Source organism: Larimichthys crocea, chromosome XXIII (genome assembly GCF_000972845.2).
Source record: "Larimichthys crocea isolate SSNF chromosome XXIII, L_crocea_2.0, whole genome shotgun sequence".
In the NCBI taxonomy this organism is placed as follows: domain Eukaryota; kingdom Metazoa; phylum Chordata; class Actinopteri; family Sciaenidae; genus Larimichthys; species Larimichthys crocea.
This window is the reverse complement of record NC_040033.1, coordinates 15467467-15495456: the sequence shown is the minus strand read 5'-3', so window position 1 is coordinate 15495456 and position 27990 is coordinate 15467467. Positions and strand designations below refer to the sequence as shown.

General features: G+C 40.7%; 1 protein-coding gene across 2 annotated transcripts in view; it reads right to left on the bottom strand.

Moving 5' to 3' along the window:
• Nucleotides 1-27990, bottom strand: part of mmp16a (matrix metallopeptidase 16a (membrane-inserted)) — a 69254-nt gene that overhangs the window by 20718 nt on the left and 20546 nt on the right. For both annotated transcript variants that reach the window (XM_019274849.2, XM_019274850.2), the window contains 3 exons: nt 23538-23842; nt 5292-5453; nt 298-515 (listed from right to left, as the gene is read on the bottom strand). In XM_019274849.2, the coding sequence (XP_019130394.1) occupies nt 298-515; nt 5292-5453; nt 23538-23842 (685 nt within the window). The remainder of the gene's footprint in view (nt 1-297; nt 516-5291; nt 5454-23537; nt 23843-27990) is intronic.

Genomic DNA, 27990 nt, shown 5'->3' with positions numbered 1-27990 from the left:
GCCATTTCCATTGGTCTGAATCAAGCGATCAAGGGAGTTGTTCTTTTGTTGCATGTATCAATAGATTAAATTATACACTGTTACAGACTTACAGGCATATATTGTCGGTTTGGAAACTATCCTTCCATCAAAGTCTCAAGTTTGTTTGGCCTACAAAGACTGACTGCTGCGTTTCTCACACTGCTAAGAGATCCAAGTTTTGGGTAAAACAGCTCCAGGGTTCAAAATGACTCTTCAAAACAAACAAAGTGTAAAAATGCCCTGGGTTTGTTTTAATATCACAGACTCTTCACTTACCTTGAAGACAAACATCTCTCTCCTCAGTATGGCGAGGGTGTTGAAGCCTCCATCACAGATGTTTGGTTTAGCATTGGGGTGGGATGGTCTATCTCCTGGGGGCAGCCTCGGAGGTCGAGTCTGCCTGTCTGGTTTGCGGGGGTCTGAGGGAGGATGGGAGCGGGGAGGGGGCGCCGTCGGCAAAGGTTTGGTAGGCTGGGGAATCCTTTCAGGAGGCCCTGGAGGAAGTCAGAGGAAAATATCTCAGTGTGCTGTGATACATATATCAGCAGTAACCACATTTTCTGACTACATTTCTGGAGGCTCTGGTGTTATCTGGACCACACCTTGCCATCCCTTGTCATACTTGACAACATCCTATGAAATTTTGAACAAATAACTACAAACTCATTGCAATAAATGCACATAAATGCATGAGGGAAATATTACATGTGCATATATTAATATTAAGTGTTATTCACAAACAGCCGATTAGCTTACCACAAAGACTGCAAAAACACAGAAATGGGCTACTGGCATCTGTAAAGATCACTAATAAACATGACACTGACATCAGAGTAATGAGAATTAAGGAAGTCACTGCTGCTAGCCAAGAAATAGTCTAACTCCCTTGTTATTTTTTCACTTTGTTTTTTGTACAGATTAAACGAACGAGGTGAATTGTGTTCACTTGTGAACTTTAGAGGTGCTGGAAGAATGTTGTTACCTAAAGACAGAGCCAGGGTATCTGTTTACCCATTGCCAGTCTTTACGCAATAGAGTGGTATCGATCTTATCTCTCGGCAAACTGAATAGCGTAATTGCCAGCATGTCTAACTACTCAGAAGTATGTCTAGCAAAGGAGAAAACCAATTTAGATTCCAAAAAAATTTGTGAGCGGGAAAACTGGTTTACACAGGCAAGACTTTAAGAGATATTTAAGGATGTAAAAATAAATTGCATGTGAATCACTTTATTTATTAATGCACCAGTTACAGTTAGCCACCTGAGCTTACACAGGGGCTAAATCTGGAAGCCAAGTTCAACTTTTTCACCTGTAACTGGAACCAAAATGGCAAAGGAAGAGATAAGAAGTGAAGAGGAAATCGTGCAAGAAAAAAAAACACATAAGAGACACAGAGGAGATAGAAAAACAAGATGTGAAAATCAGTGGCTAGAGTTGACCGCTGCCAAGTTTAAAGATTCGGCTCACCAAAGCATAATATGATATGTTTAGATGAATAAAACAGAAAATAAAATAAAATAAAAAAACATAAGGGGAAAAACATGTATATACAGTAGAGATAAAAAAATGAAATTCCCTCACAGAAGGAGGCCCAGACATGCCTCTGTGTCATTTTCAAATTCATGATTTGCATGAGTTACAGAGAGAGAGAGAGACGTACAGTGGAGAGGGGTAGAGGGACGGCAAGAGAGTGGGTTGTGTGTATGAATAATTGAGCACATGACGACGCATGAATAACACACTGTGTAACTGTGAAAACAAGGATGAGTTTCCATGTGTTGATTGGGGCCAACAGATGCAGGAATAGATGACTGCAATATGAAAGATGCAAATGTGACAAGCAAACCCCCCCTGCCCCCCCCCAACCACCTCTCCCCCATTCATGGAAAGCATCAGCCCGTAATGGCGCTATATATAAATAATGACATTGAAAAGCAACAGTAAACATTCACAGGAGTTATACATGAATGATTAAATGACTTGACAAATGATTTAAAAGTCAACAAATGAAGAGAGGATTAAAGAAGTGAATGAGCAACCGATCGTTTAACTGAAGGAGTCGATCTATAGTGAGCAGTAAGACAAAGAAAGATAAACCAGGACACTAGTTGACAAGCTAGCTGATCAGAGGATTAGGAGGGAACACTTCTCTGCTAGACATTTCCCAGTCTGCAGAACTGATCTGCGGTCTGCACGAGAGATCCCATTCACTTCAGCCTGAAGTAAATCCCCTGAAATACATACCAGATTAGTGCAGCCAAAGCACCGGGAAGACTCGCAGTCAGATGGACATGCAGACAAAATGAAACACTTGGTAGAGTTGAGGTATTTCAGTCTGGCTCTGTTTTAGCCACTTTGTTTCCAATGATCGTCATGTGATCCCACATGTGAGACCAATTGGCCCCCCCATGTGCCATTGTTGCCCAGCACCACAGCAGCTCATTTCACAGATTAATACACTTTAACCAAAGAACAGGGATCTAATGAGTGAACTCATCTGGTGTGGTGATTGGCTCTGGTGAAAATCTGCATACTCCTGGGCCTTAATGGAAACACTGATGGAAACCAGTAGTCTAGACTAAAAACAAAGGTGTCTGAAGAGCCTGCCTGAGTGTCCTTAAGAGAGTAATCCAGCCATTTGTATTGACCTTCTACAAGTGGGGGGCGGACTCACAAGAGAGAATCGATACAGCAGAAGCTGAGATGTCCAAACTTTTAATCCCCTGTGGATCAAGATCACTGGATCCAATTCACATAATTCAAATGCTGTGTCTTCAAACTCCTGTCCTCTAAACTATTCTCCCATAATGCAACACACAAAGCAAATGGAAGACCTGCTCACTAGAAAACAAATGATTTATGTAGGTGTTAGTAACACATCTGTATACAGTGGTCCCACGTTTATCATGGGGGATACGTTCTAAAAATAACCCGCAATAAACGAAATTCGTGAAGTAAGTTTTACAGTTATTATACATGTTTTAAGGCCGTAAAACCCCTAACCACACACTTTTATACACTTTTTTACACGCATTTTGTACAGTACTCCCTTAGTTAATCAGGACGCAGAACACAATGCGCGTTCATACTGTACAGTACGCTGTAAAAAATAACATGCAAAATTACACTAAAAAAATCCGCGAAACAGCGAGTCCGCGAAAAGTGAACCACGTTATAGCGAGGGACAACTGTATAATGTATGAAATTATTACTGTGGACTTCAGTTAGAAAATGACTTTTTACATAAACTTTTACATATTTAGGGTTAGCATAACTATGACTATGATATTTACAGTGATGTTTTTTTCTCTCTTCTTTATCTCGTACAGTAACAGTTTACTCTGCTGCATGTGTAAACAGGAAGTCGGCTGTTCTCTTCAAAGGAGTGTGAAGTCATTACGTTCGAAGCTCAGTGAGAAAATGGTGAAGGACAAAAAAAAAATCTGATGTGTTGTATTTTATATTTATAATTACATGAAAATGTTTCATTTGTTTTTAAACCCAATAAATATTCCGTGAAGTTTAGGCGGTTACTTATTCATGAGAAATGATGTGTTTGTATAAGCAGCCTGAGGAGTGAATGCTTCCAGCAGGCATTTCTTCTCTGCAACCTCAGGTGAAAAATGGAAACAGTGCAGCGCAATGCTCAAAAATGTGAATCGATCTTCCACATCAAGCTCATCCTACCCCTGTCAGACCTTTTCTTCCCACAATCCACTGTGTGATCCTGCCTGGCTCCCACTGACTGCAAATCAAAGTCCTCAATTTAACATCTTTATATTTACAGCCCTACACCGCCTCTTCATCTAACTTCCTCTGACACCTCACACATAATTCTGTCCACATCTCAACATACCTGTCTCTACCTGTATGGGAAGTCATTCATATATTTTTCTTATTTAACTCTAATTCCGCTGAAGTGTGCAGCTCCCACCTTTGTCCCCGTTTATCCTCTAGGTCTTACATCATTGTTGCCATGAGGAAGAAAAGGAGGCCAACTGCTGCTGGAAAATAAAACGAGCCTGAGAGAGGAGATGCCATCACTTGTCCTGCCCTTCAACTCCTGGTACAAGAGGGAGGAGGGAGGAGGGGCAGCGGCAGAGAGGAGTTAAACATGAGAGGGATGAGGAGAGATTTGATCGCTTGCCCAGGTCTGTTACTCCCAGAGGGATGTGCCCTGGCCATGTAAGCAGATGGCAGGTTCTTTCGTGTATGTGTGTGTGTTAGCGTAAGTGTGCAGCCATTCATGTGACAGTTTCACCCGAGTGTGACTTGTTTACAGCCTCGACAGCGGTAAGGGACAATACTGTCACAAAGTGACAAAGTTTCTTGATATAAATGTCAAACTGAGGACGAGACGGCAACATGAACATTTAAATAAATGTAAAAAATGTGTATACATGAAAAAAAACAACATGAAACTCAATGAAACAATCAATAAAAAAAACATATGTCTAGATAGAAACCTGTTCTACACTGATGTACTACTAATTCAACACTGAGAGTGTAAAAATTAAGTCTACACTGATGCTTATATAGATCTGGTACAGTCAAAATTGAATTTCACACTTCTGATACACCTGCCCCAGAGCTCCATCAGCTTAATAAGCAGATAAAGCGCCACAATCAGCACCTGTCAACTCAAAATGTGTCACTGAGGAATGTGTAGGTGCTCTGACGGTGAAGCTCTTCCCTCCTGTGAGCTTAAATTTAGGTCTTAATCTTAGATCTATGTTTAATCTGGTTATCAAACTTATGCCATGCTTTAACTGGGTTTAGAATAACACAGAAAGAAGTCTTCCATTTAAGTCAGGCTGATTAACTTCTGGCTCAGTCACACTAGCATTTAAAACAAGTCAAATGTTGTGAAAGAACTGATTTCAGCTCAGATTTGCACCACTAACTAACTAACTAACTAACTAACAGCAAACCAGCTCCACGAAGGAGTGCAAGGCTAAAAATGGAGGAAGCAATTGAATTGAATTCTGTGTTGCACCGTTGACTTTTAATGAACCTCCAACTGATCCAGAGGCAGAGTTAGAGGTGAGTCGATGGTACAAGTACATTTCTGAATAAACAATGTTAAATCACAGTCCCATTAGCAGCCAAAATAACTTGTTTCTCAGTTAGTTTGTTAGCAGGTTAGGTCGTGCAGAAAGTTATTGTGACTGTTAGCCGTTTTCTTCTGTGACAGCATTATGGCAAGTTACTAAAACATGTAAACAGAGTGAACTGATATCTACGTCTAAATAAAGCCAGGAGGCCTTACCATAAATCTTCTGGATGCCCAGCAGGTCGTCCATGGGCAGTTTAAAGTTGTCAGTGTCCATGTACTGGTAGAAAGGAGCCATGATAGCCGTGGGGTCGTTGGAGTGTTCGAGGCCCAGCGCATGCCCAAGCTCATGGACCGCTACCAGGAACAAATCGTTACCTAGAGACACGGCAGAGAAAAAGAGAGAGCAGTCTGTCATTGCTGTGCTCAACAGGAAAATGTGTTTGCAGCATTTTATATCTCTCACAAGTTGCACCTGCTCTGGTTGGCAGTGCCAATGTTGTTCCTTCAAAATAAAGCCAGGTTTTTACGTGTTTCGTACTGGCTGGTTTAAAAGAAAATAAGAAGCTATAGGCTTCTAAGTTTCAGGTTAGCTCATGGTTAGACAATGAGGTATTCATGTACGGTCCTCCCAACTATATGTATCCAAACATATATGAATGTATGAGCATAGATAATCCACTACTTATGCACGTAATGAATGGATTATGTAGCGAACAGCCACTGATGGGACATATTACACAGAAACAGGCCTGTACACACATGAATGTACACACACACTCCCCCTCGCAGAGCATAAAAAACCCTACATGCTGTAATTAGTCTCGAGCTGTGGTAAGCTGATGACTACACTGGATTGACCTTTTGACTCAGAAACCCTCTGTGGCCGACAGCCAAGCCCCAACCCAGTCCCAACTGTATTAGATTTGGATATTTGGGATTTAAAGCCGCCCCTCCGTGCCCCATTCAAGTTCCTCAACTGACGTCACTGGCAACCAAAACAACAACAGAAACCACTCCTCCTCTGCCCCCGCTCTGATCTTTTGCCAAGATGTCAAAACCGACCCATAAAGAAACTCATCATCATTGTTGAGAAACTCATGGGTGTACAATTAGGGTTAGACTGCTATGTCTTATGTATAATTTATAATAGTACACTGGGTGTCTGCAGGAAGCTATTAACCTGATTCCAAGGAGACATTGAATGCCTAAAAATACATGTCACTACTTTACTTAAGGAAAACCTTTTACACTATCATGAACAAAATTATGATAAACTCATCTTTTGGCATTAAAACACACAAATTTAAAGTAAAAAAAAAAAAAGAGGTTTGGAATTAGGCTTGTCAAATGTTTTGCACAAGATCTAAATCGTGTTTTCAAGTTTGACCCTCCGATGCTCTAACAACTGCCATCCTTTTTCAGTTTTATCCTTTTCTCTTCCTTATAAACCCGACAGGAATGAAAAAGAGCATCACTTATTCATTGCGATTCCAACTAAAGGCACTTATCTACTGCAAATCTGTCACATGAATAACGGATCAGCAGATACAGACGGTGATTCAGATCACTTCTTATCAGGTACGGTACAATGTTTAAGAATTTACGGACTAAACTACCACAGAGGAATGGCTTAATTGGAACCTTGTGAAGGATATTTGACTGTATAAATGCCAACGAGTCTTTATAGGGTTGATGTAAAGCCCTCCACTGCACAGGCGTGAAAGGACAGGCTGTATTAATATCCAGAGTTTTGCTGAAAAAGCTCTATCGTTTGGCCAAATTCTTCCAATGAAAATAGATGGCTTGTAAAAATTGGAGAAGTACAGAAAGTGAGGCCAAATTTATGCAAGCTTGTAATATTGAACAAGTGTCTGGAGATAGAGTTTATAGCAAATAAAGAGAGGCGGGGAGGAGATAAAAAGAAGAGAGAAACAGCTCAGTGATTTAGGAATCACTTGTGGAGGAATTGGGGTCACACTCCTCTGCAGCTGAAGACCATTCTCTAGGCCATTTCCTGCGATGGCGGTGGGAGCAGAGGGGTAGAAGTGCTCAATGAAGCAGTTTGAAACGCAGAAATAATGTTAAATTAATTGCTGTACAGACATCAGTGCAATCACTGCACAAAAACATGATGATTGGTGCTAAGGATTGTCAACTACAGAAGCACGCCCTGAAGAAAATGTGTGATTGATGAGTGTGCTGATGCTGACAGGCGTAATTTTGGAATTACTTAAAAATCAAATGAAAACAAATTGACCATAATGTAATAGGAGTGAATGGAGGCCTTAGACTTTCTGCTGTGTCGTACTGTAATTACAACACCCATCTACGAAAACACTACACACAATTTGATGGATGAATTGTTTTGGTAGAACTGCTTGCCAAATAACGCTTTAAAAAGGCATACAGTATTGTGTCAAGCACAAGTATTGAGTTTATGTATTAAACTGATCCAATTATGCTCTGAAAATGCAACATCAGTGCTAAAGTACATGCTACTAAAGTTCTTCATGTACAATACAAGTACATCAGAGCAGTACCAGTGCAAGTCCTAATGACAGACGCCCAGGTCACATCAGCTGTTGAGTAAATAGAAAGACCGTCTGTCTTCTTCCACCTCCATCTTGTTCCATCCCGCAATCTTGAGTCTGTCTCTGCCTCTGGTGGCCATTTGAGGTTGGCGTTGTCACTTTGAGTCGGTTGCTTATGTAAGTTACGCTGTGGTAGACGGGGACGTCCTGTTGGCCCCGGGGCCACAAACAAAGCCGAGACAGTTTGTACTGCCTGGCTAATTATCAGCTGAAAGGTATACAGAGCCTACACAAGGGATGGTGGAAAAGAGACGGAGGGGAGGGTATGAAGCAGAAAGCGAAGGATGAAAGAAACAAAGCGGGAATGCGAGTGGATAGTGTACAAGAATGAGAAAAGAGGCAAGATGAAGGCAATGGGAAAAAAAAGTTATGGGAGGGAGGAGGAGATGAGTGGGAGACAAAAGATTCAAAAGAGTAGATAAATAGAGAGATAAAAAAGGTGAGGTAAAGTGAGGAGAAAGGGCACTTGGAGCGACGACTGCGTGAGGAAAAGTGGAAAAAAACCCAACAGGATGATAAAGAGAAGGGGAAAAACTGAGGCGAGGAAAACGATAAGGCTTGAGACTATTTGTTATCTTTGGAAGATGTTCCAATGTTCCAGAAATCGCAAAAGATGGAGATGATGAATTATCCTGTAACCTCTGGCCTTGGCGTTTGCAACGTCACCCTCCTCACAGTGGCCATGCCTCGGCCCCAGACACAAAATGTTAAGCAGAAAATAGAGCGAGAGGGCTTCAGCAGCAGGACAGAGTTGAAGAAAACAATGCCGGGAGATGAAATACATTACAAAGCTCAGCAGGGCTTGTGTGATAACCCACTGAGGCCAACAGATTTTTTTTTTTAGTTTGTTTGTTTCTGGGGGAAAAAGAAGAGACAGCGAGTCTTATATTTCCACCACACTGTGATTCATCACTCTCATCTGTGCCATCCGCTGCTATGCCCGAGAATTCAGCATAAAAATAAGCACAAATTTCAGCACTGTTGATTTTTTTTTTTTCATGTTAAGTGGGCAATGATCAGAGTAGCAGCCAGCGGCAGCAGCAGTCTTGTCGACACTCTCCTCAGGATAGGTCAAGGTTGCTGCTAATGAGATAGTGTAGCCGAGAAGGAAGAGAGGAAAAAAAAAAAAAAACAAACAAGAAAAATAAAGAAAGGAAGACAGAGTGGAAGAGGTGGAGGAGGAGAGTCACTGGAGATTTATGATCAGACGTACCTCTCTCTGTCTTTACCCACAGGGTTGCAGTAAAGTAAACAGGGGTTGTGATTAGAATCCAGAAACCTCTACCTGGCCCTTTCGCCATAATTTACTGGCTCCCTGCACATGCCACTGCTACAGCCCATCTGCTGGCTGGAGGCGCACATGACATGGGAATACCGGGTTTCAGACATAAACACACAAAGATAAACACACACGCTGGCACACAAATCAGATACGGAGCCTTGGACACCGCTGTTCAATTGCAGTAATAGCTCAGGTTGTCAGCGTTGGCCTCCAGGGGCCTGTAACCCTCTCTGCTTCCTTACTGTTTAAATAAGTGCCCGCGGCTCACCACATGACATCTGACGTCAGCTACAAGCACGGGCGACCAGCAGGCTGTCCACTTTTTGGCTTGTCTGTTCCCTAATTAGAGGCTTTTTCGGATGTTCGTTATCACTCTGGTCTTTTTTTGTCCAGTGTAGACAAATTACCAGCGCTATCAAGGGAACGTTTTTTTTTTTCTTCTCTCCAGTCAGGAAGCCTTTCAAAAACAGCACATCAACATCCTGAACTAGTGAAAGCCCGCAAACAAAGCCAGAACAACCCTAACTCCTCCAACTGCACAGAAGAGGATGCCCAGCAGAGACCAACAATTTTATAACTCCTCCACCCATTCTTTAGAAAACACAGCTGCGACTGTTACTGCTGCTATCTTGTTGCTGTTGTTTTGCCGTCCAAGTCTAAGCAAGCATAAGCGCTCTCTTTGTCCTGGAGGACCTCAAATGTTTCCCATTGTTCAGCTCCCACAACTCCCTGAGTGGCTGACACTGTACTTTATTGGTCTTGGAAAAACTTACCAAAACAGTGCTGCGTGATAAAGTAAATGCAGAAAAGGTGTTGAATGCATTTTCAGGAACGTACCTGAAAAAGCGATTAACACCTTTTTCGGGCAATGGGGCAGTGTAGAAACTACTGTTTTGACCGATGTTCCTCCACAGCTCTGTTGGATGAACTTAAACAACCCTTCTACAACACACCTATCATGCTCCAAATGAGTTAGTTTGGTCGTTTGCATTTGTACTACCACCACTTAAGCCGCATTTAGGCCACTGGTCAAACCCTCCACATTTAACCTGAAATGTCACTGTTGGATTAATGGACTAAACTCTGTTACTGTACATGATGTCTTCTGGCTTTGTTTATTTAATGTACCTGCTTCTAAATCGGAAAGAGTGAGCACTGGTTGAGTGACAAGAACAGTGAATTAGAGTGAGGGAGCGCTGGTATCAAGAAAGCCAGTTAATCAACGAAATAAAGTTTCACAGCAGTTACACTCAACACAAATAGACACACTCCCATCAGCCACGTCTCACAGCCCTGTGCCTGATTTGGTCTGAATGTGGCCTTAAAGTGGCAGAAGGTTGATGTTTTAACTGTTTATATAGTACTTTTGGCTAATTGCTAGCTTGCTCTGCTCACTTGGTTACTAGTTTTCATGCTCGCTCAACTTCAACATGTAGGCTAGTGTTCAGGTGGTAGAGCTGAATCAATATGAGGATTTCTTTTTAGTTTATTAGTTCAAATTAGTTGAGTTGTGCATCACTTTACTAGGGTGAAATATCTCACTAGCCTCCATACTGAATCATTTATTTCTACAGTAGTGCCAAAACAAATCTTTTATCTGCGTCAAAGTAACATTGAATAAAAGGGATGGCTCTTGAACAGTTTTATCTATCTAAATCATTGGTTTTGATGAAGCTAAAATGCTAAGTAAGCTGGTGATATGTATTCTACTGTCCTGATTCCGACTGAGAGCTCCACAGTGGAGAGCAGGAAAAAGGAAAAGGAAGGAAATCAGCTGTTATCCACTAGCCGAGGTGAAGTTCACCATACTGACACTGGATGTTGTTTTTCGGAGCCGGCACGTCATCAGAAATCAGAACAGCCTTGACCCTGAAGGAAGCTGGATATATGTGAAGTGAGAAGGAAAAGCAGAAAGTCCAGAGAGGCAGCAGAGACAGTGAAACAGAGAGTCAATGAGAGCACTGGCCGTCCAGGAGTGCTGTGCTGTGCTGTACTGACAAGCTGCCAGAGGATCTCAGCCCAGTGGTTCAGTGCCTGGCTCAGAGGGCCCCGGGCTCACAGTGCTCTGCTGGCTGTCAAACCGGAGCTGTGTGCCTGACTTGACAGAGTGACCATTGTGAAGAAAGCAGCCAAAGTACAATGGCTGCATTCTGCTCGCTTCACTTTCACAGTCTCTCTGCTTCCAACATGCCCTCACAGGACAAAACAGAAACTCAGTGTGCCATTTGGTTCATTTCACCAAATCAACTTGTGCCAAACAGCACCACATGTATTAACAACAAGTTTTTTAGATGTGAAATTCCAGGAATTACGATATCCCAGCTGGAGTGAATGTGTCATTCCCTTTTGGTTTGTTGCATGCATAATTTTAAACAATGTTGGCAGATGATGCATTTGCAGCATAAATTAGGATTAGATGTGACTCCTTACCACACTGACTACCACTACAACCATTAAAGTAAAGATGCACAACTTTTAGTGGCCACTGTAGCCAGAAGACAATTAGAATAATGATAAAACATGAAAACTGAAACTTAGTGTGACTGTAGCATATATGAAACTATGCCACACAGTCAACATGGAGAGAGCTTACATGCGCATGTGCAATTATAATATTTAAAAAATGTGTCCAAATTCTCTGATTTCAGCTTCTCGAATATATTTCCTGGTTTTTACGAAAATAAACTGAATGTTTTGGAGTTGTGGACAAAGACATTTGAAGACCTCATCTTGGGCTTTGGGAAACAGGGATCACCATTTTTCACCATCTTACAGACCAAAAAACGAATTCATTCATTCATTGAGAAAATGATCAACAGGTTAATAGTGGATAATAAATGGTTTGTTGCAGCCTTAAACAATTATTTGTATTAGTAATCCTGGGATCACAGTCGCAAGACACTCTAGACTCAACTAGATTTTTATTTATGAGCACTGCAGATCTTAGATAAGATGCAAACACTTTAATAATATTCACAAACTGAAGGACTTTTTCTGCTTTGAGAAGTTCTCAGGCAAGAGTCCAGGTCTCTCTACAAATGAATAAAACACCACTGGATGTGATAAAAGTGTTACCAATCTGCAAAGATCCCTGAACTTCTAACACTTCACATTAAAGTTATCATTTTCTTTGACTTTTTGTTATTGGAATATGTTATATGATATTTAAAAAAAATAAAATGCCATGACCTGTGGAAACTTTGGCACAGTTAGCCTAAGTGTTGATCTAAACCCTTACCCTGGCAGTATCAGTATCATGTACTATCCATTGAGCTACACTATCCTATAGAGGAGAGCGGTCTGTTGTTTTACTTGCTCTCCTCCCTCCCCTCATCTTCTATCCTTTTACTCTCTGTCTGCCTTTTCTCCCTCTCTGCTTTAGTTCGCTTTAGGCTGTTGACATTGGTTGAGCAACACTTGTGCTGTTGAATCTATTACACTTAATTCTCACAAGCTTGTCAGAGAACTAAACCCCGACTGATGGGAGCAACATATGTACGCTGGAGTAATTATTTATTTACAGACTGCTACAGACTGAAATTCTGTGTGTGGAACGTTGCCAGGGATCCAAATATTGGCCGTTCCTGTGGACTTGAGGTAAATAAACCAGCAGAAAGAAGGAAAAAATGCTGCCAAGGAGAGGTCATCCTTTATTCTTGTCATGTTTATCTCTGTGCAGCACCTGTGAGCGAGACGGGGATGTGTGTACATTTTAAATGTGATCATTAATCATTAATAATGCATTCGCAAGCAATTGTGTGTGCACATGTGCGTTTCACAAGATCGCTCGCACAGACTTCTGCAGCTGTATCTGTGGACATAGCAAACACGAATGTTACCACAAAAATGCTGGAGGAAACTTTCTAAACTCAACTTGTATCAGCGAACGAGGCAGAGAAATGATAGTAACAGAATGTTAAATGAAGCTACAATACCCAAAATGAGAGAAAAATATAATACAGATCTGCTAAATGTCGCTAATACTCTTTGAATATGGCCATGGACATCGCTTTGGACCTTCCTTAGGTTATTAAGATTCTTCGAGTTCAAGTTCAGCCAACAAGTGATGACCCACCCTGTAAATTTTCGACTTTTTATAAATGCCTGGCTTTTACAAAAAAAAGGGAAAAAAAGTTCCCCGCTTCTCTACAGTTGCCAACTGACATATCTCCTGTCGATTCTTAGTACAAAGTTAAAGTTGAAGTGGCAGTAGGTGTAAAATATCAGTTAAATTGGAGGTGCTGAAAGAAGTTGAAGTTTTCACTTCAGCTGAAATTTGAACTACTTTCACCACTAAGTGTCAACTGATATTTCAACTGCTTTCATCTTTTACTCCTCAATCGGCAGTTCTACGGCTTTCGGTTTTTATGCATCAACTGATGTTTTAGCTGCCTTCATCTCTTTCGCTTTAACTGATATTTCTCATTTCAATCCTTCCACCTCGACTGACACTTCAAACCCTTTCAGGTCTCAAAAAACATAGCCATTTCCATTTTTTTTCTACCTTCTTGTTAAGTAAAAGAAAATCTTCACTGCTTTTAAACAGCTGCCAAACCCTTCTTTCTTCTATGGCAGGATCAATGACCGCATTATTGCGAGACTTTCTTCAGAATGCAGAACTACAACTGGGATGTTTACAGACAAATGCTGCCTTTGTGGATGTGTCACAGAGTTTAATGCCCGGGGACTTAATGTAGGTAAGCTATAAGTAACAGTCTGGGTTTGTAGACAACACATTTTGTTCCAAATCCTGACAAAGAGTGATATTTTTATTCATGATGCTTCTCAGTGGATCATTATTGTGCCTAAGCATCCTTAAAAATGTTCCCTTAGAAATGTGTAACTGATAATAACATGGCTACTTTATATTTTCTATATAAAACCAGGCAAATATCATACATCCCCGAAGACGCAAGTGATATTCCTTGAACTGAGATAATCTGTGTGCTCTCAGAGGGAGACGTACCCTAGGTAGGACTGTTTACACTATTTGTTTGCTAAGGATTATGGGTATGAGTTTATGAGAGCATCTGACTGACTAGTGGGAGGGCAAGTCTCCCCAGGTGCGCGATTTGCCTGTGTGCGCGTGCTTCTGAGAGTGTACGTGTGTGCGTGTGTGTATTCATGTGTGGGGGCGGAAGAGAGTACTGCCGCCCACGTGGAAGTTGATGCTGCTGTCAGTAGGCGGCCGTCTATTTCTAGTGGCAGCCTGGTGGGCAGGAACGCATGGTGATATCTCTGCTTTCTTTTCTCTTCATTTCACTTTCTTTGTGTGAACGCAGTGATTTAAATCTCTTTTCTTTTCTCATAAGTGATATTCATAGCTGGAAATTAAGTTAAAATGATTATGTAACCACCAGAGATATTTCCACACACCATAAACAAGGTATTAAAAGGTGCTGTATCAAGCAAATTCAAACATCTAACACAAAAGAGATTTGCTGCATTATTACGGCACTATACTTACGTAACATCCCATGTGGTTTCAATGGTGGATAATGTTGTATTTGCATGTTTACTCAATAGAGCACTGTCTTGTACTACATTACAGTAGACAGATGTTCAATTGTAGTGTCTTTTTTTGGAGATTATTCATGTTTTTACTCAAAAAAAAGATTTAAAGAAAGTAGCAGTATTTTTCTGACCCCTGTATAGTGTCTGCATTCAGGCCATATACTGCCCCAAAAACCAGGTTAGGACAGTTTATGTTGCTGAGAGGCGAAGCCTGGGGCAGAACAAGATCCTCTATAGAACATTTGCTGCAGCTCCTTGAACATACTGAGCTGTTTGTATTACCATATCTCACAGATATACTGTGTGCTCTGTATTGCATAGCATATGTCTATGTGTAGCACTGTACAAGTACATTCATCATGCTCCTAGACTGCATCATGTAGTATCTTATACTGATCTATTACATAGCACTGTATCATATCACAGTGTTACATCATGTAATGTCAACTGTCACACTGCATCCTTGAGATAAACTACCTACAAGGTAGTGAGTTGTTCCAACACCCTTCAAATCTTTGTGTGTGTGTTTGTGTGTGTGTGTAGTTTTATGTGCTGTTTTACCGCCTGTGTCCTCCCACAAACTCTTCTACTTACAGTAACCCAACCATCAATACTGTTCCTACTGCCTGCCCAAATGCAGCCGTGCTGGACGTCCTCAGCACTCGCACGTACACATGCTTCCAGTAAAAGATAAAGATCTGCTCCTGTGGTAAGAAAAAAAAAAGTGTCCTATTCTCCCCATTTATTTTCTCACAGAGATAGAGGGAGGCAAGCGGCAAAGTCGGAGAGATGGAGGGACAAAGATAGAGACAGAAGGACACAGGAAAGATTCACGATCTTTACAGAAGGGAGGACAGTTTTCTGAGAAGCTGAACAACCTTGAAAAAGTTATTAAAGTTATTAAACTTTTCTGTACCCTTTAATTTAGCGAGAGCTTGGAGCCAAAAACCCGAGATTTGATATATATTTTTTTTCTTTGTGAATATTTTAATCAAAGTTTGTCTTGATAAATAATTATTATCCTAGAAAACTTACAAATACTGCATGTAATTTAAGTCCTACTTTATGCAGATGATGCACTTGCTTATCACTAAAGAAGAACTTATATGAGACCCTCTTAATTACTGCCAGACTTACACCCTGACAGTTACAGTTAGGGCAAAACTAATTTTCTAAAAAATATCTAGTTGGAAGGGAAAATATGTATAATTTTGTATAGGCGGAAAATGATAAAAAAAACACTGCACAGTTTTAAAATTTATAGTATTTTTTTTTAATACCTCTGAGGATTCAATTCTAATCAGAAATCTACTGAAATTTGTTTTTGCATTACACTTCTGAGGAAGAAACAAATGTTTTCCAAAAAAAATCAGTTTCATCTTGTTCTAAGACAAGTGTTGCAAAATAATACACTTAATGTGTTGCACTAAAACAGAAAATGTTGACACTATATAATGAATCATACTGGAAATAGACTGCGATAGCCAGAGTTTATAGGACTAAGATATGTAGCTCCAGTCTCTCCCACTGTCTCAAAATTATTAGGACACAAATCTAACTATAACTCACGCCAGTTCTGCCCAGAGCTTCGAAAGCTCATTCTTTGCTTTCAGGACATGAGGTTAATGTCCTTAACATTTAAAAAAATCTGGAGCCACATCAAAAATAGTGACTGTACCCCTTAACATGTTTAAGCCCTGCCCTACTAAGAACACCAACAAGAGTTTGCATGTTGACATAGCAAACCTCAGCCAAACACACGACACCCAGAAAACTGTCATTCGGAGCATTAGATCATATTATAACTAAAGAAAAACAAAAATACATCACTTGCAGGAATGGAACTGACCAAAATACCTGATAAGAAACCTAAAAAAGACTGTGACGATGTACAGGCTGAACGGGCACAGTCCGACAGCAGACGACGTCACTCTCAGACAAACTTAACCTCTGAAAACATTCCGAAACACTGTAATTTTAATGTCTGGACAGCAAGAAGAAATTACTCTTCACTCTGAGCTAGTGCTGGCTGTTATCTGCATTACTGCCTGCCCCAAAAAAAAGACAGCAAGCAGGAAATATCAAGTGGGTTTCTTTCTTTTTTTCTTTCTTTCTTTCTTTCTTTCTTTCTTTCTTTCTTTCTTTCTTTCGCATACATAAATCAGGTTTGTTTTCAGCCAATTTCTTTTGAAACTGAAACTGTACAAGTGCTTTGGAAAACACACAAAGCGTCATGCCAGCTAAACCCCCTGAACTTAATGGAGAGAGTGAGCATGAGAGTGACAAGGGAGGAACAAAAGAAAACGAGAAACGGGGTGAATAAGGCAGTTGACTGCTTCCTTCTCATCACCCAGTAGGAGTAACAACCTAAAAATAAACCTGCAAGGACACCATATGCTCCTCTGCTCCTCAACATCTCTTCCTTTATCCTCATGCTGTTCTAACATCTCTGGTTCCCTCCTCTTTGTTATTCTTCTGTCGTCTCTTTCATTACAATACCATGCACTGTCCACTGCTAACTAACCAAAGATTGATCTCCTTTCATCGTCTGGTAAAAACGCCCAAAATGACACCAGCTTTGAATGTACAATCGTGTTGCAGTCAATGATTGACCGTTCTGCCAATCGACGCCAATGAGCTGAGCTTTCTCCTACGGCCGTCACTCAATCAGCTGATCAATGCTGAGCCCATCCCAACATCCCCTCCTGCAGCCAATCATCATTCTGTTACTGAGTATCCCACCAACTCAGCCCCTGTTATCTACTCCCAATACCAGGAAACATAAATTATTGGCGTATTTTTCCTCCTGGTGACAGTGTGTTTTTCTAACCTCTTTGGCTCATTTTGGGGGCAAGGGTGAAGAAAATAATAAAGCCCTGGAATCTCTCATTTCCTGTGTGTAGGTCTAGCTCGCATGCTGTGTTATGTTACATAGTTTTCACTTACAAGAAGTTGGATGTCCTTGAAGGAATACCAGGCCTTATAAGTCACCCTCAGGGTGAGGCTGGATGTTTATATACAGTCATGGTATGCAGGGGCAGCGAATTTTTTATTTTATATCTTGGTGCCAAGTTGTTATTTTTTTGTAAAATCCAATCAGCCTCAGTGTGACTGAAAGACAAAATGGAATCTGTCTTATCTATTCCAGCATGCATCGCTTTGATTTTTCACAAAGAGAAACACGGCGGCCTCACCCCACAAAGATGACCTTGTGATAAAACATGGATGAGCGTCTCTTTTCCTTTTTTTTTTTTCCCCATTTTTACGCAACAACAACAACAACAAAAAAGGCTTCTGCAAATGCGCTCCCTTTAAAAAATGATCGTGGCACGTTGAGCTCTGATGAAAAGACAATCTAATCATCTCGATCTCCAGTTCCAGCCTTTCTTCTTCCTTATCCTATGTTCACACTAAATCCTTCCACAATCCTCTCCTCTCTGCCCTGCAGCGCTCTGCATCCCGATTTCACCTTTGTTCAAACATTTCATGCTTGATGTTTCATCCAAACATACCTGCATAATTTTCCTATCCAACCTCTGCCCTCCCCCATCATATCCTATTATGTCTTTAGTTTGTTCTCCCATGCATCCATCTCTCTCCTTCCATCTATTGATCCCTCACAGCTATTCATCCATCAGCCTCTAAAGCCAAGCAGTCTGAGAATGTAGGGCAGCTGTAGGAGCTCCAAGACCACTACTCTGTTTTGCCCACAGGGATGTTGAACTCTCAATGGGGATATTGGCTGATCATCCATCTCCATCCTTCATGGTCGTCTCTTTCTGTGCATCATCCTGGCTAAAATAAGCTTGCAGCTTTCATTTTGCACAATAAAGTGTGAATTCTGACAGTGAATGATAAAATGAGATAGGCTGAGAGGGAGAGGAATGTAGAGGGGGGGGGCTTTGTCCTTCTTTGACAGCTCAAAGGCAAGAGAAAAAAAATACTGAGAATGAAGGACGAGGAACTGATGCACGAAACAGGTTACATAATGTTATTTTTTATTAACAGTTCACACCACCTGGGATGTTTCTCAATTTAAAATCAACAAGGATTTGGTCTTTGCATGCAGAAGGACACAAGAAACTGGAGATTTGTAACAAGACCGATCAGATATGAACTGAGTTTAATTATGATGGTAGAAAACCGACAAACAATTTCCTCAAGCCGAAAGGACTTCTGTAATCCACTGTTGGAAATGTTTGTTCATTTAAATATTGCTTAAACAAATCCTTTCCCTTGACTGCAAGCCCTGTTGCTTTAAAGCAGCACCAAAGGCTGACACACACTTTGTAGCGAACAAGGGGATGGAAAAAGGGAGGGAAATGAAAATGGGTAAATCCTGTCGGTTAGCCTTCATAAAAAAGGATTTCTTCAAACCTCTGTGTCAAACCCTCTTCACTCTCTGGTCCTCTGAACTCTTTTCAGGCATGACATGCTGCACATAAAAGGATCTGCCACTGAGGTTTGACACGTGCGGTGTGATTATGTCCACTGTCAACCACAGAACTTGTTACCACACACACACACACACACACACACACACACAGAGAGAGAGAGAGAGAGGACAGTGTGAAGTAGAAGCAATAACACAGGCCTGACTGAGGATGTATGTGAGATTCACTTCCCAGGAATTTCCTGATCATTCTGCATTACTCCCCCCCACAGCACATTTTTAGCCACCGTGATTTGGTTATATCGGACAGATCTGTGCTAAACATGTTTGCAGCAACGTGGCACCTTTCACTGTACATAGTTTTGTGAAAAAGGTTTCTCAAATCCCTGGATGATGCTGCTGCTATCCAGCTGAGATAAGAAGATAAAAATGAAATGAAAAGAGTCCAACAAACTGCTACAGTCAGGGTGTTTTTATCATTATCAGGAGACTGAATGATTTTCTCGATTAATGTCTTTGTCTTTAAAAATGTCAGAACAATAAATATTATTCCCAAGGTTAAAAATTACTTTTTTTGTTTGAGCTACAGTCAAAACCCAAATATATTCAATTTATAATAATCTAAAACATAGAAAAAGGGAATATATTCTAACCTTTGAGAAGCTGGAACCATGATCATTTTCATTTTCTATTATTTCATCCTAACATGCACACAATGCTTGAATATCCATAGCATGCTGCATGGAGGTATGATTTATTTGTTCTTGTTTTGAGCGACAGGAGATCAAATTAAAAGCTCAAACTGGAGATAAAAGAAAAGACAGCGGACTAATCCAGGTGATTATGTTGATTGTGATTCTAATTCTGAGATAATCACGTCTACAGTCAAATTACTGTCTCGATGAAGATGATGAGGCAGTAAGACACAGGAGGAAGTTCTTTCAAAAACAGCCAGGAGGCATTCAGGCGCCAGCAGACGAATGCAAACTCCATGCTGGAGACGAATAACTACTTAAAATATACAACGTTGTTTTACTTTTGCCTCCCTGGTGTAGTTAGCTGTCTTTTTCAGACACCACCTTCTCTTCTATGATAAAAGCATATAGAACATACAGAAAGCAGACTGTGTGTCTGTTAAAATACCATTAGCTAATCCTAATAAGAACCTTATTCTGCTGTGTGCGCTGAAATGCCACTGAATATAACTTTTGAGTAATCCTCTATCCTCAAATGCATGCGTGTGTGCAAGCACTTAAACACGTGTATGCACGTGTTTATCTCAATGCAGAGATGAGATTAATCCTCCAGTGTGCATCAGTGACAGTATCATGCAAAACTACAAAAACAACCGTGGCGTGATGCTGGCAGCAGTCGCCACGGCGACTGATCCTCCTCGACAACAGCATGGCAGGGATTAGGTATGACAGGCACGGGCAGCTTACTGGACAAGAGCTCATCTCCAGTGTGTGCCAGCGAGTGTGTAGTTGGAACTTTTAAAAGCACGAAAAAAAAAAAAAGACAGAGAGGCAAGATAAAAAAAGAGAGACGAGAAAGAGAGAAGGGAAAGCCAGACACACGGCAATATGTGCTGAAATTACATCAGTCCCAGTTGTTCCCTACACAGCAAGGATACAGGAAGAGAGAGGAGGTGGAAATGTATTGGAAATATATAGTTATCTACCTCAGTTGGCAGATATTTTGACGACCAGTCAAGACTTCTGTATTGTTATGACGTCACAACTATAAAGCCACAAGCACTGCCCACTTTGAACCAATGTCCTTGTAGGCTAAAATCTGTCACCTGTGACTGACCTGGTCATGCATCTCTCAGATCATAAAAGAGCTTCTTAATATTAATGAGACAAAAATCCCAAACCACAAAACCTTTTTTTGGTATTTATAATCAAATATATACAGCACGTCTGAGAAATTACAAAACAATGCGATCACAATATCTGACCCACAATAATGACAGTATCTTAGAACATGTAATTTTGCAATGCACAAATCATTAATCAAGTATATAATTATAGCATAGGGTATAATTAAAGTACATTATGATATCTGTATGATGTGAGGAAAATATACCACCCGGCATAAAGAAACGGCAGAGCAGTATGCATCATTATTTTAGTCAGTCAGACTTTTCTCTGAGCTGAACTTTATCATAGTTTTATGCACCTTTATCGCAATTTTAAATGATTTAATGATATTTAATGCTCAATATTTATGTTTCTATTTACTCTTTTATTCATTTCAGATACAGTTTATTGCTCATTTGTAAAGTATCTTTATTCAAGCCTTCAGATGTTTGTATGTGTTTATTTTAAAACTGAAGAGTGGTTCAATATATTTCAATTATGGTTGAGTATTAATATCAGACCTTAAAAAGAAACCTAGAAATCGTTACCAAAGTGAACACACACACACACACACACACACACACATATACACACCAACACACACATCTTCTCATTGTCAGTGCAGTATAACCTGCCGAGAGTTTAAACGTGTTCACGGAAAGAAAAGAAAGCGCCGCTGACTCTGAAACACAGCAGAGTGTCGATATCACATCACAAGACTGTGTCATGACATATCAAGCCGATAAATACACTGGTACAACAGCACACACTGAAACATGACTGTGTTTAATTATTAGTAGTAACATTAGTAATACCTGCAGCGCTATTATCTTACAGATTTCTTATGTTTTCGCCTGCCAAAATCTACACGCTGCCACAGAGGTGTTGCTATCGTGCCAAGACAAAAAAACAACAATCTAGCTGGAATACAGAGTAGTAGCTGTACGAGGCTTCAGAAATTCAGCTCCGTGTAACACTAGTCATTGTGCAGGAATAAGAGCACCCCCCGCCACGGCGAGCAGTCAGGATACAGCCAGTGCATGTTCATATTTGGAAAGAAAGCCAGCTGGAGAGTGCGTAATAGAACTGCATGCATTATGGGATGTTTTCATAGAAGTGTGGGCCGCAGCGGGGCTGTATTAATATTGCATTGAGGGGTAGAGAGACAGTGTGTGAGTTTGTTTGAAGGGAGTGAATCATAGCCTTCAGTGAGTGCTGCTTCTCCTTCCTCTAAGGCAGGAACGACAACAAAGTGTGTGTGTGTGTGTTTGTGTGTGTGAGGACGTGCTCAGAGTGGATCTTTACCCGCACATGTGTTTCGACATGTCTAATATGACTTTTTATGAACGGATCATGCAGTCAGTGAAACAGCAGTGGCGTTGACTTGGGGTTATCGTTATCACTTCCATCGTGTTATTCAACCGGCAGGAGTGATTGTTGTCACTTTGATCAAACTACAAGTTCTCAAAGGCCTTAAATATAGCCGTTCACAACATATTATCTAAGCCGACAAAAGCCCCTCTGCTCCTACTTAAAATTCTGTCTTCGACAGCAACTTCCTCACTTCTATTTCCAACGCATAGTGCTCAACAGCTCCCACTCATCTCGTCTCCTCTGCTCTCCTCTCTCTCCCCTTTCCTCTTCAAATGTTTTCTTTACTTCTCACTGCTTCCTCAGTCTTTCCCTCTACGTTGGTCTCTCTTGTGAGCTCTTGAACCTCCAATATTTGTCTAGAGATACTTTGCCATTCTCTCTTATCTTCGACTGCCTTCCTTCTAGTAAGTTGGCTTTTTTTTTTTTGCCTCTCATTTGGGTCCTTATTTCTTAGTAGTGTCTCCTTTTCTCTCGCTCAGTCATCTCTGTCACTCTTGTGACTCATGAGTCAGTAAGAGCCATGACTGCTCTTGGTGTCTCAGTGGTCCGCAGGGCAGGCTCGCCCCTCAGATTAGAAGAGGATTTCAAAGATGAAAGCTTGTGTATCTTTTTCAATCTGAGATATTCGAAGCATGTTGTCCTGCTGCGACAAGCATCCGGTCAAGAATCATTTTAACTTTCACTTTACTTGCTTAGAGTTTCTTTGCTCTATTTACCTTTATAATAATATATGATATACACTCTATTTTACATGTATTATGTCTCTTTGACAGTATTTTCTCTTTCTTCCTATCTTCTCTCCATCTGTTTCTCCATCTACTCGTCTCAAAGCCTTTTCATCACCACGCTGAAGGCTGTGAACAGTTCAGAGGTCAACTGGCTGCCACTGATGCCACACAAACACACACACAAGTAGGGATCTGTTGGATGACAGCACAGTGTCAAACAGCAACACAGCTGCTCAACATGCAAACCACACTATAGCATGACAGACAGACCCCGTTAAAGGCTTTACATACAGCCTGACAAGAGAGAAAGCTCTGAGGCCAAATACTCTAGCTAGGGCACAAGCTCGGGGTCACAGTGGAGCAAGTGGTGATGTGATTACTATAGTTCACAGGGGGCGATGTATGCTAGCAGGCTCGGATATTGTTGAAGAAACAGGACTGAGAAAGTTTCAATAGACTGGACTTAAAGCGTACTAGGGCAGACCAGAGATCTGCAGCACACGGAGCAGCGAAAACAATATCCAGCAGGCATTACGATGGAAAACATCAGATTTACTGGCACAGTGTCAAAACATGTGGTTTTGTTTTGAGTAGATATGTTGGAAATGTATATATAGAATATATATTATTGATTTAATAACTTAATTACCATCTACATAGATAAACAGTCTAGTTTCGTATGGCTAAAGACCTCTGTTGCAAATGTGTTGCTCACCGTCATGGTTGGGGTTGCCCAGTGTCCACGGCTCATCGGAGTCAAAGTGTGTGTCGCCTCCTATTCCCGGCCCTGGAAAGTAGGCGTGGGCCAGGAATCCCCCCTCGCCGTCGAAGGGTGAGCTGTCGCCATGGAAACCTGAAGCGAAGATGATGGTGATGTCCACGTCTTTCTTCGACCTCTCCAGCTCGCTGTAGGGCACAGCCTCAAAGCGCAGCGGCGTCACGTTTTGCCAAACGTCGAAGGCTCGCCGAATGGCGTCGTGGGTCTCCTCTGCACCCACTTTGGGTGTCACGTTCTTTATGCTGCAGAGACAAGGAAGGAAAAGTTAAGACTGAAAAAAACAACAAACACTAGAAGCCTTTGTAAACATTTCACACAAACCAGATAATTTTCTCTTATCATCACACCCCAGTAGGCTCCAAATTGGGATTTCTCCTTCAGCTGTCAGGATGAGCAAATCTTTTGTGAATTGGTCGGATAAGACTCCAAACGATTGGTAAAACAAGCACACCTAAGAGTATCGCATTCTGCTGGATTGGAAAAATGATGGATTATAATCTCATCAGTCAACGTAAATAACCTCCACCTCACCTGAAGCATGAGAGATAGAATACAATAAAGTTAGTTTGGTAAGGCAGAAAAAGAAGGGATACTACTTGGTGTCGAACTGCATGATCACAGTAGGCCACAAAAAATAAAAAATCTGTCAGTGTCACTGCTTTCTCTGCTTGCTGCCATTTCACGCTCGCCGTGTTCGCCAACAGAGAGGTAAATGGAGCGGTTTGTGAGAGAAAACAGCTGAGTCCTCCCCTGCCGGCTTTGAGTTGCTGCAGGTGTGGAAAGGACGGGACAATTTCCTGCCTCTGGAATTTATTTTCTAATTAAGGATTATCAACAGCCCACTGCCTGCTGAGAGCCCCAGTCTAGGTTTGGGCAATCAAAAAAACCTCTCTCTACTTTATTCGCTCCAAAAATATCTCAGTGTCACGCTCTATTAAAATTCTCCCCCTCTCTCGGGATAGACAGATAGGTATTGTTTACATCTTCCAACTTAGATGCTTGTAAACACACAATACTCGATGTCTTCTTGTGCCTGCAGCGCGGTGTCAGTTTGGTGGTTGGTTGTGCTGGCTTGTGTTCAGTTGAAGTTCAGTGTGCCAATTTCTTTTTTGTCTCTTTCACAAGTCTCAGGTGTTTCAAGTTGTTGTAGGGATTTCCCTCCTCTCCTCTCATCCATCCTGTTTCCTCTGCGTACTGTTTGTCATCTCCTCTCTTTTGTTTCATGTCAGTTCTTCACATTGTCTCTGTTTTGCTTGTCATTTTCCGTAACACGAATAAATGTTATCAAAACGTCTTTTGTCTTTGACTACTGTTCATCTTCATCTGAAGATAGTAGCCTGCGGCCAGACGCATTTATAAACAGCATATTAATATTGCATGTAAACTCTGATTAATTATTGAGTCAAACTCAGTGAAAAGGGAAGCATGAAAGCTGGTTATGAAATATGGAGTGCAATGTTCATTTAAAATTTGTTGTAATTGCTTAAACCAAACCACAAACTGCTTCTCTGTCTGCTCTTTCAAGATTGACTTGCTGACAGTGGACTAGCACTTTAGCAAAGTGGTGCATTAATTACGCTCGTGTTTTGGCAAAACTTTCACTCTCAAGCTAATGATTTTCTGTTTTGACAGACCTGAGCCCTGCAGACGCATGCAGGTATCATGAAGACATGGAAAACATGCCATCTTATAAGACAAATTTCTAAAAACAAACTATCAAATATGTATGTGTTGAAAAAGATTGCAGAGGTCGTTTGGATGGAGTGAGCAGTTTTCATAATATTCAAGAGCAACATGGCAGGTAGACCTGTAAAGAAGAGAGACCATGGACGAATTAACTAAACTGGTTTGGTGATGAGCACTAGTTCACATGATTTGTGTGAAATTAAGTTAATAGTTAATAGATTGTCAAAGAGTTTTTAACCAGCCTAAAGTTAAGTCAAGTTAATCACGTTATTCATTTTGAGTTTTGTTTCTGCTACCTGATCAGTGATCAGTGTCTTCTTTTAGCTCTGGATGAGGTCTCTATCAACTCTTGAGGGAAATATCTGGCTCCTAAACTGCAAACTTTGTCTGCAGTTTGGCAGAGAACCAAAATTGGAAAATTTCCAAAACAATGAGCTGAAAGTGACTAAAACGGGCAGTGTTTTCAGGTTATAACCAACAGCGTAGTGAGATCATCCATAGATAATGTAAAAACGCTGATTATTAGCAGCTTTAACTTTTAGCTAACAACACATGACAAATATTGAATACGGCAGGTGAAAGAGTTGTTAATGCTACATTAATCTGATGGCAGGTCATCAATTATAAATTGCAACTTTAATGCTTGTGCTGACAATGTTTTGACACTGTGCCCTGTCAGTTTTACATTTTTCAAACCTAAAAACTGATCTGTTGTGACCCTGACATAACCAACAGAGCGACCAGCTGAAAGCAACAATCACCCTGTTGTGATAGCTTGTTGTTGATTGTGATCAGATAAGTGATACAAATTGTGATGAATAACAGCTTGAAAATTGTGTCTCAAGATGAGAGGAATGAATGCTTGCGTCTCAAGATTTGCCAGTACTCTTGAATTACAGAAACAATCTTGAACATCAGTTGAAGTGGTGTGCTGTTGGCTGTTGACTAAGCAAACAGTCTGGCTGATTTAGACCATTCTTGGAGGCAACACAAAATAGCCCTTTTGTCTTGTGAAGTGTTTATGCTGAGCAGATAGAGATACACAAAGTACATGGGTGATAAACACAAGGAAATAATCCTGTTTTCGAATCACTGTCAGCTGACCCAGAAAGAGTCTACAAAGAGAACCATGTGTTTTATTGGGATTAAAATGAAGATAGCTTTTTGTGGAGCCTCAACAGTTCTCCGTTAATACGTAATACAGTCCTTTTCCTGTTGGTGTAGGGGTTACAGTCAAAGGTCTTCCCAACAACTGTGGCCTCTTGAGGAATAAAAACTTTATTTGATTCTATTACCCATCTCACTATATGCAAGTTCTATTTTAAGGGCAACAATCCCAACCTGCTCTGAGGCCATATTAAATATTAAAGTCCATGTTGTGAAGTGATAATGATTCCGGATGCAACTTATGTGCTATAATAGTTGCCTCATGCAGGGAGAACAGTAGGGATGCCAAAGCTAATTAGTGCCTCCCCACAGCAAGTACTGTATGTGGCTACCTGGAAACTAGCACACACCTAGAGCGGCCATGCATTTGTTATACTTTCCAAATGTCACCGTTGTTTTTTATGCCTCATTTTTGGACTGTTCAGCTTAAAGTTTAAAGAAATGGAGAAGGAAGAGAAAGGCCGACATGACTTTAGTCAAATTCAACCAAGCCAGCAACAGATATTAAAAGTAAAACAACATAGTATTGATCTTTATATGTTGAGGCACACTATGCTCTGTTTTTGTTTATGTCTACATTTACCTGGCTCTGTTTTGTTTTTTAACTTTGGGAACAAGTGTAGCATTTGGAGTAATCGGCCCTACCAAAATAACATGACAAACATGATGACTGAGATGAAGTTGAAACACTTTAAACTTGTAGCTACAACTTAAACCAATAGACGTGTTACATTCAGGAGAGTTCTGTTAGTCTGTGTTAAATTACATTAAGATTAGCCTGGGAACCAAACAAATCTGCCAAGCTCAAGAGGTGTCATTTGCTCTGGCAGATACTTTCTCAATTCACTCAGACTCTATTCCACCAGCCTTGGAATCAGAGGGCCAATCACAACGGTTTATACAATGTAAGGCGGGTTTGAGACGATGACTGACAGAGGAGAGTTCATAGACCAACTTCCTGGTTACTACTCCGTTACACTTTGTTGTAGAGAGCTCAGCAACGTGACGTTATGAAGACTAAAGTAATGATAAACCTGAACAATCCTTTTCCCATAGGTCTCTATAAGTAAGATACTGATGAAGATACTGTTGGTTGTTCCCGTTTCTTAATTTAATATGCATGCATTAGTTTGAATGAACCAAAGAGTACGAAAAACTTTCATTATATTATATACAATACTGGGACTTGTACATATAATTGTGAATTTACTGTGAAATTAAAAGGTTCCTGCTGTGAGCTGCATTATTCTTTTGAACCCCAACAGTCCAATTTGTGTATTTTTGATAACATTTTAATACCGTTATCTAAAAATGGTTATGATTCATCTATATGCAAATGTAAACACAACATTTAAGGAGATTATAGATATATTTCTATGATCTATAATGTACTACGCTGTCTAACTACCTTCAGTCCATCAATTTGAGTAAAAAGGAGCAGCTGCAGGCACATCTGACTACTGACTGGAGGCCAGGCACATATCCATGTACAACACACACAACACACAAATACACACACACACACTCAAAACGCTCC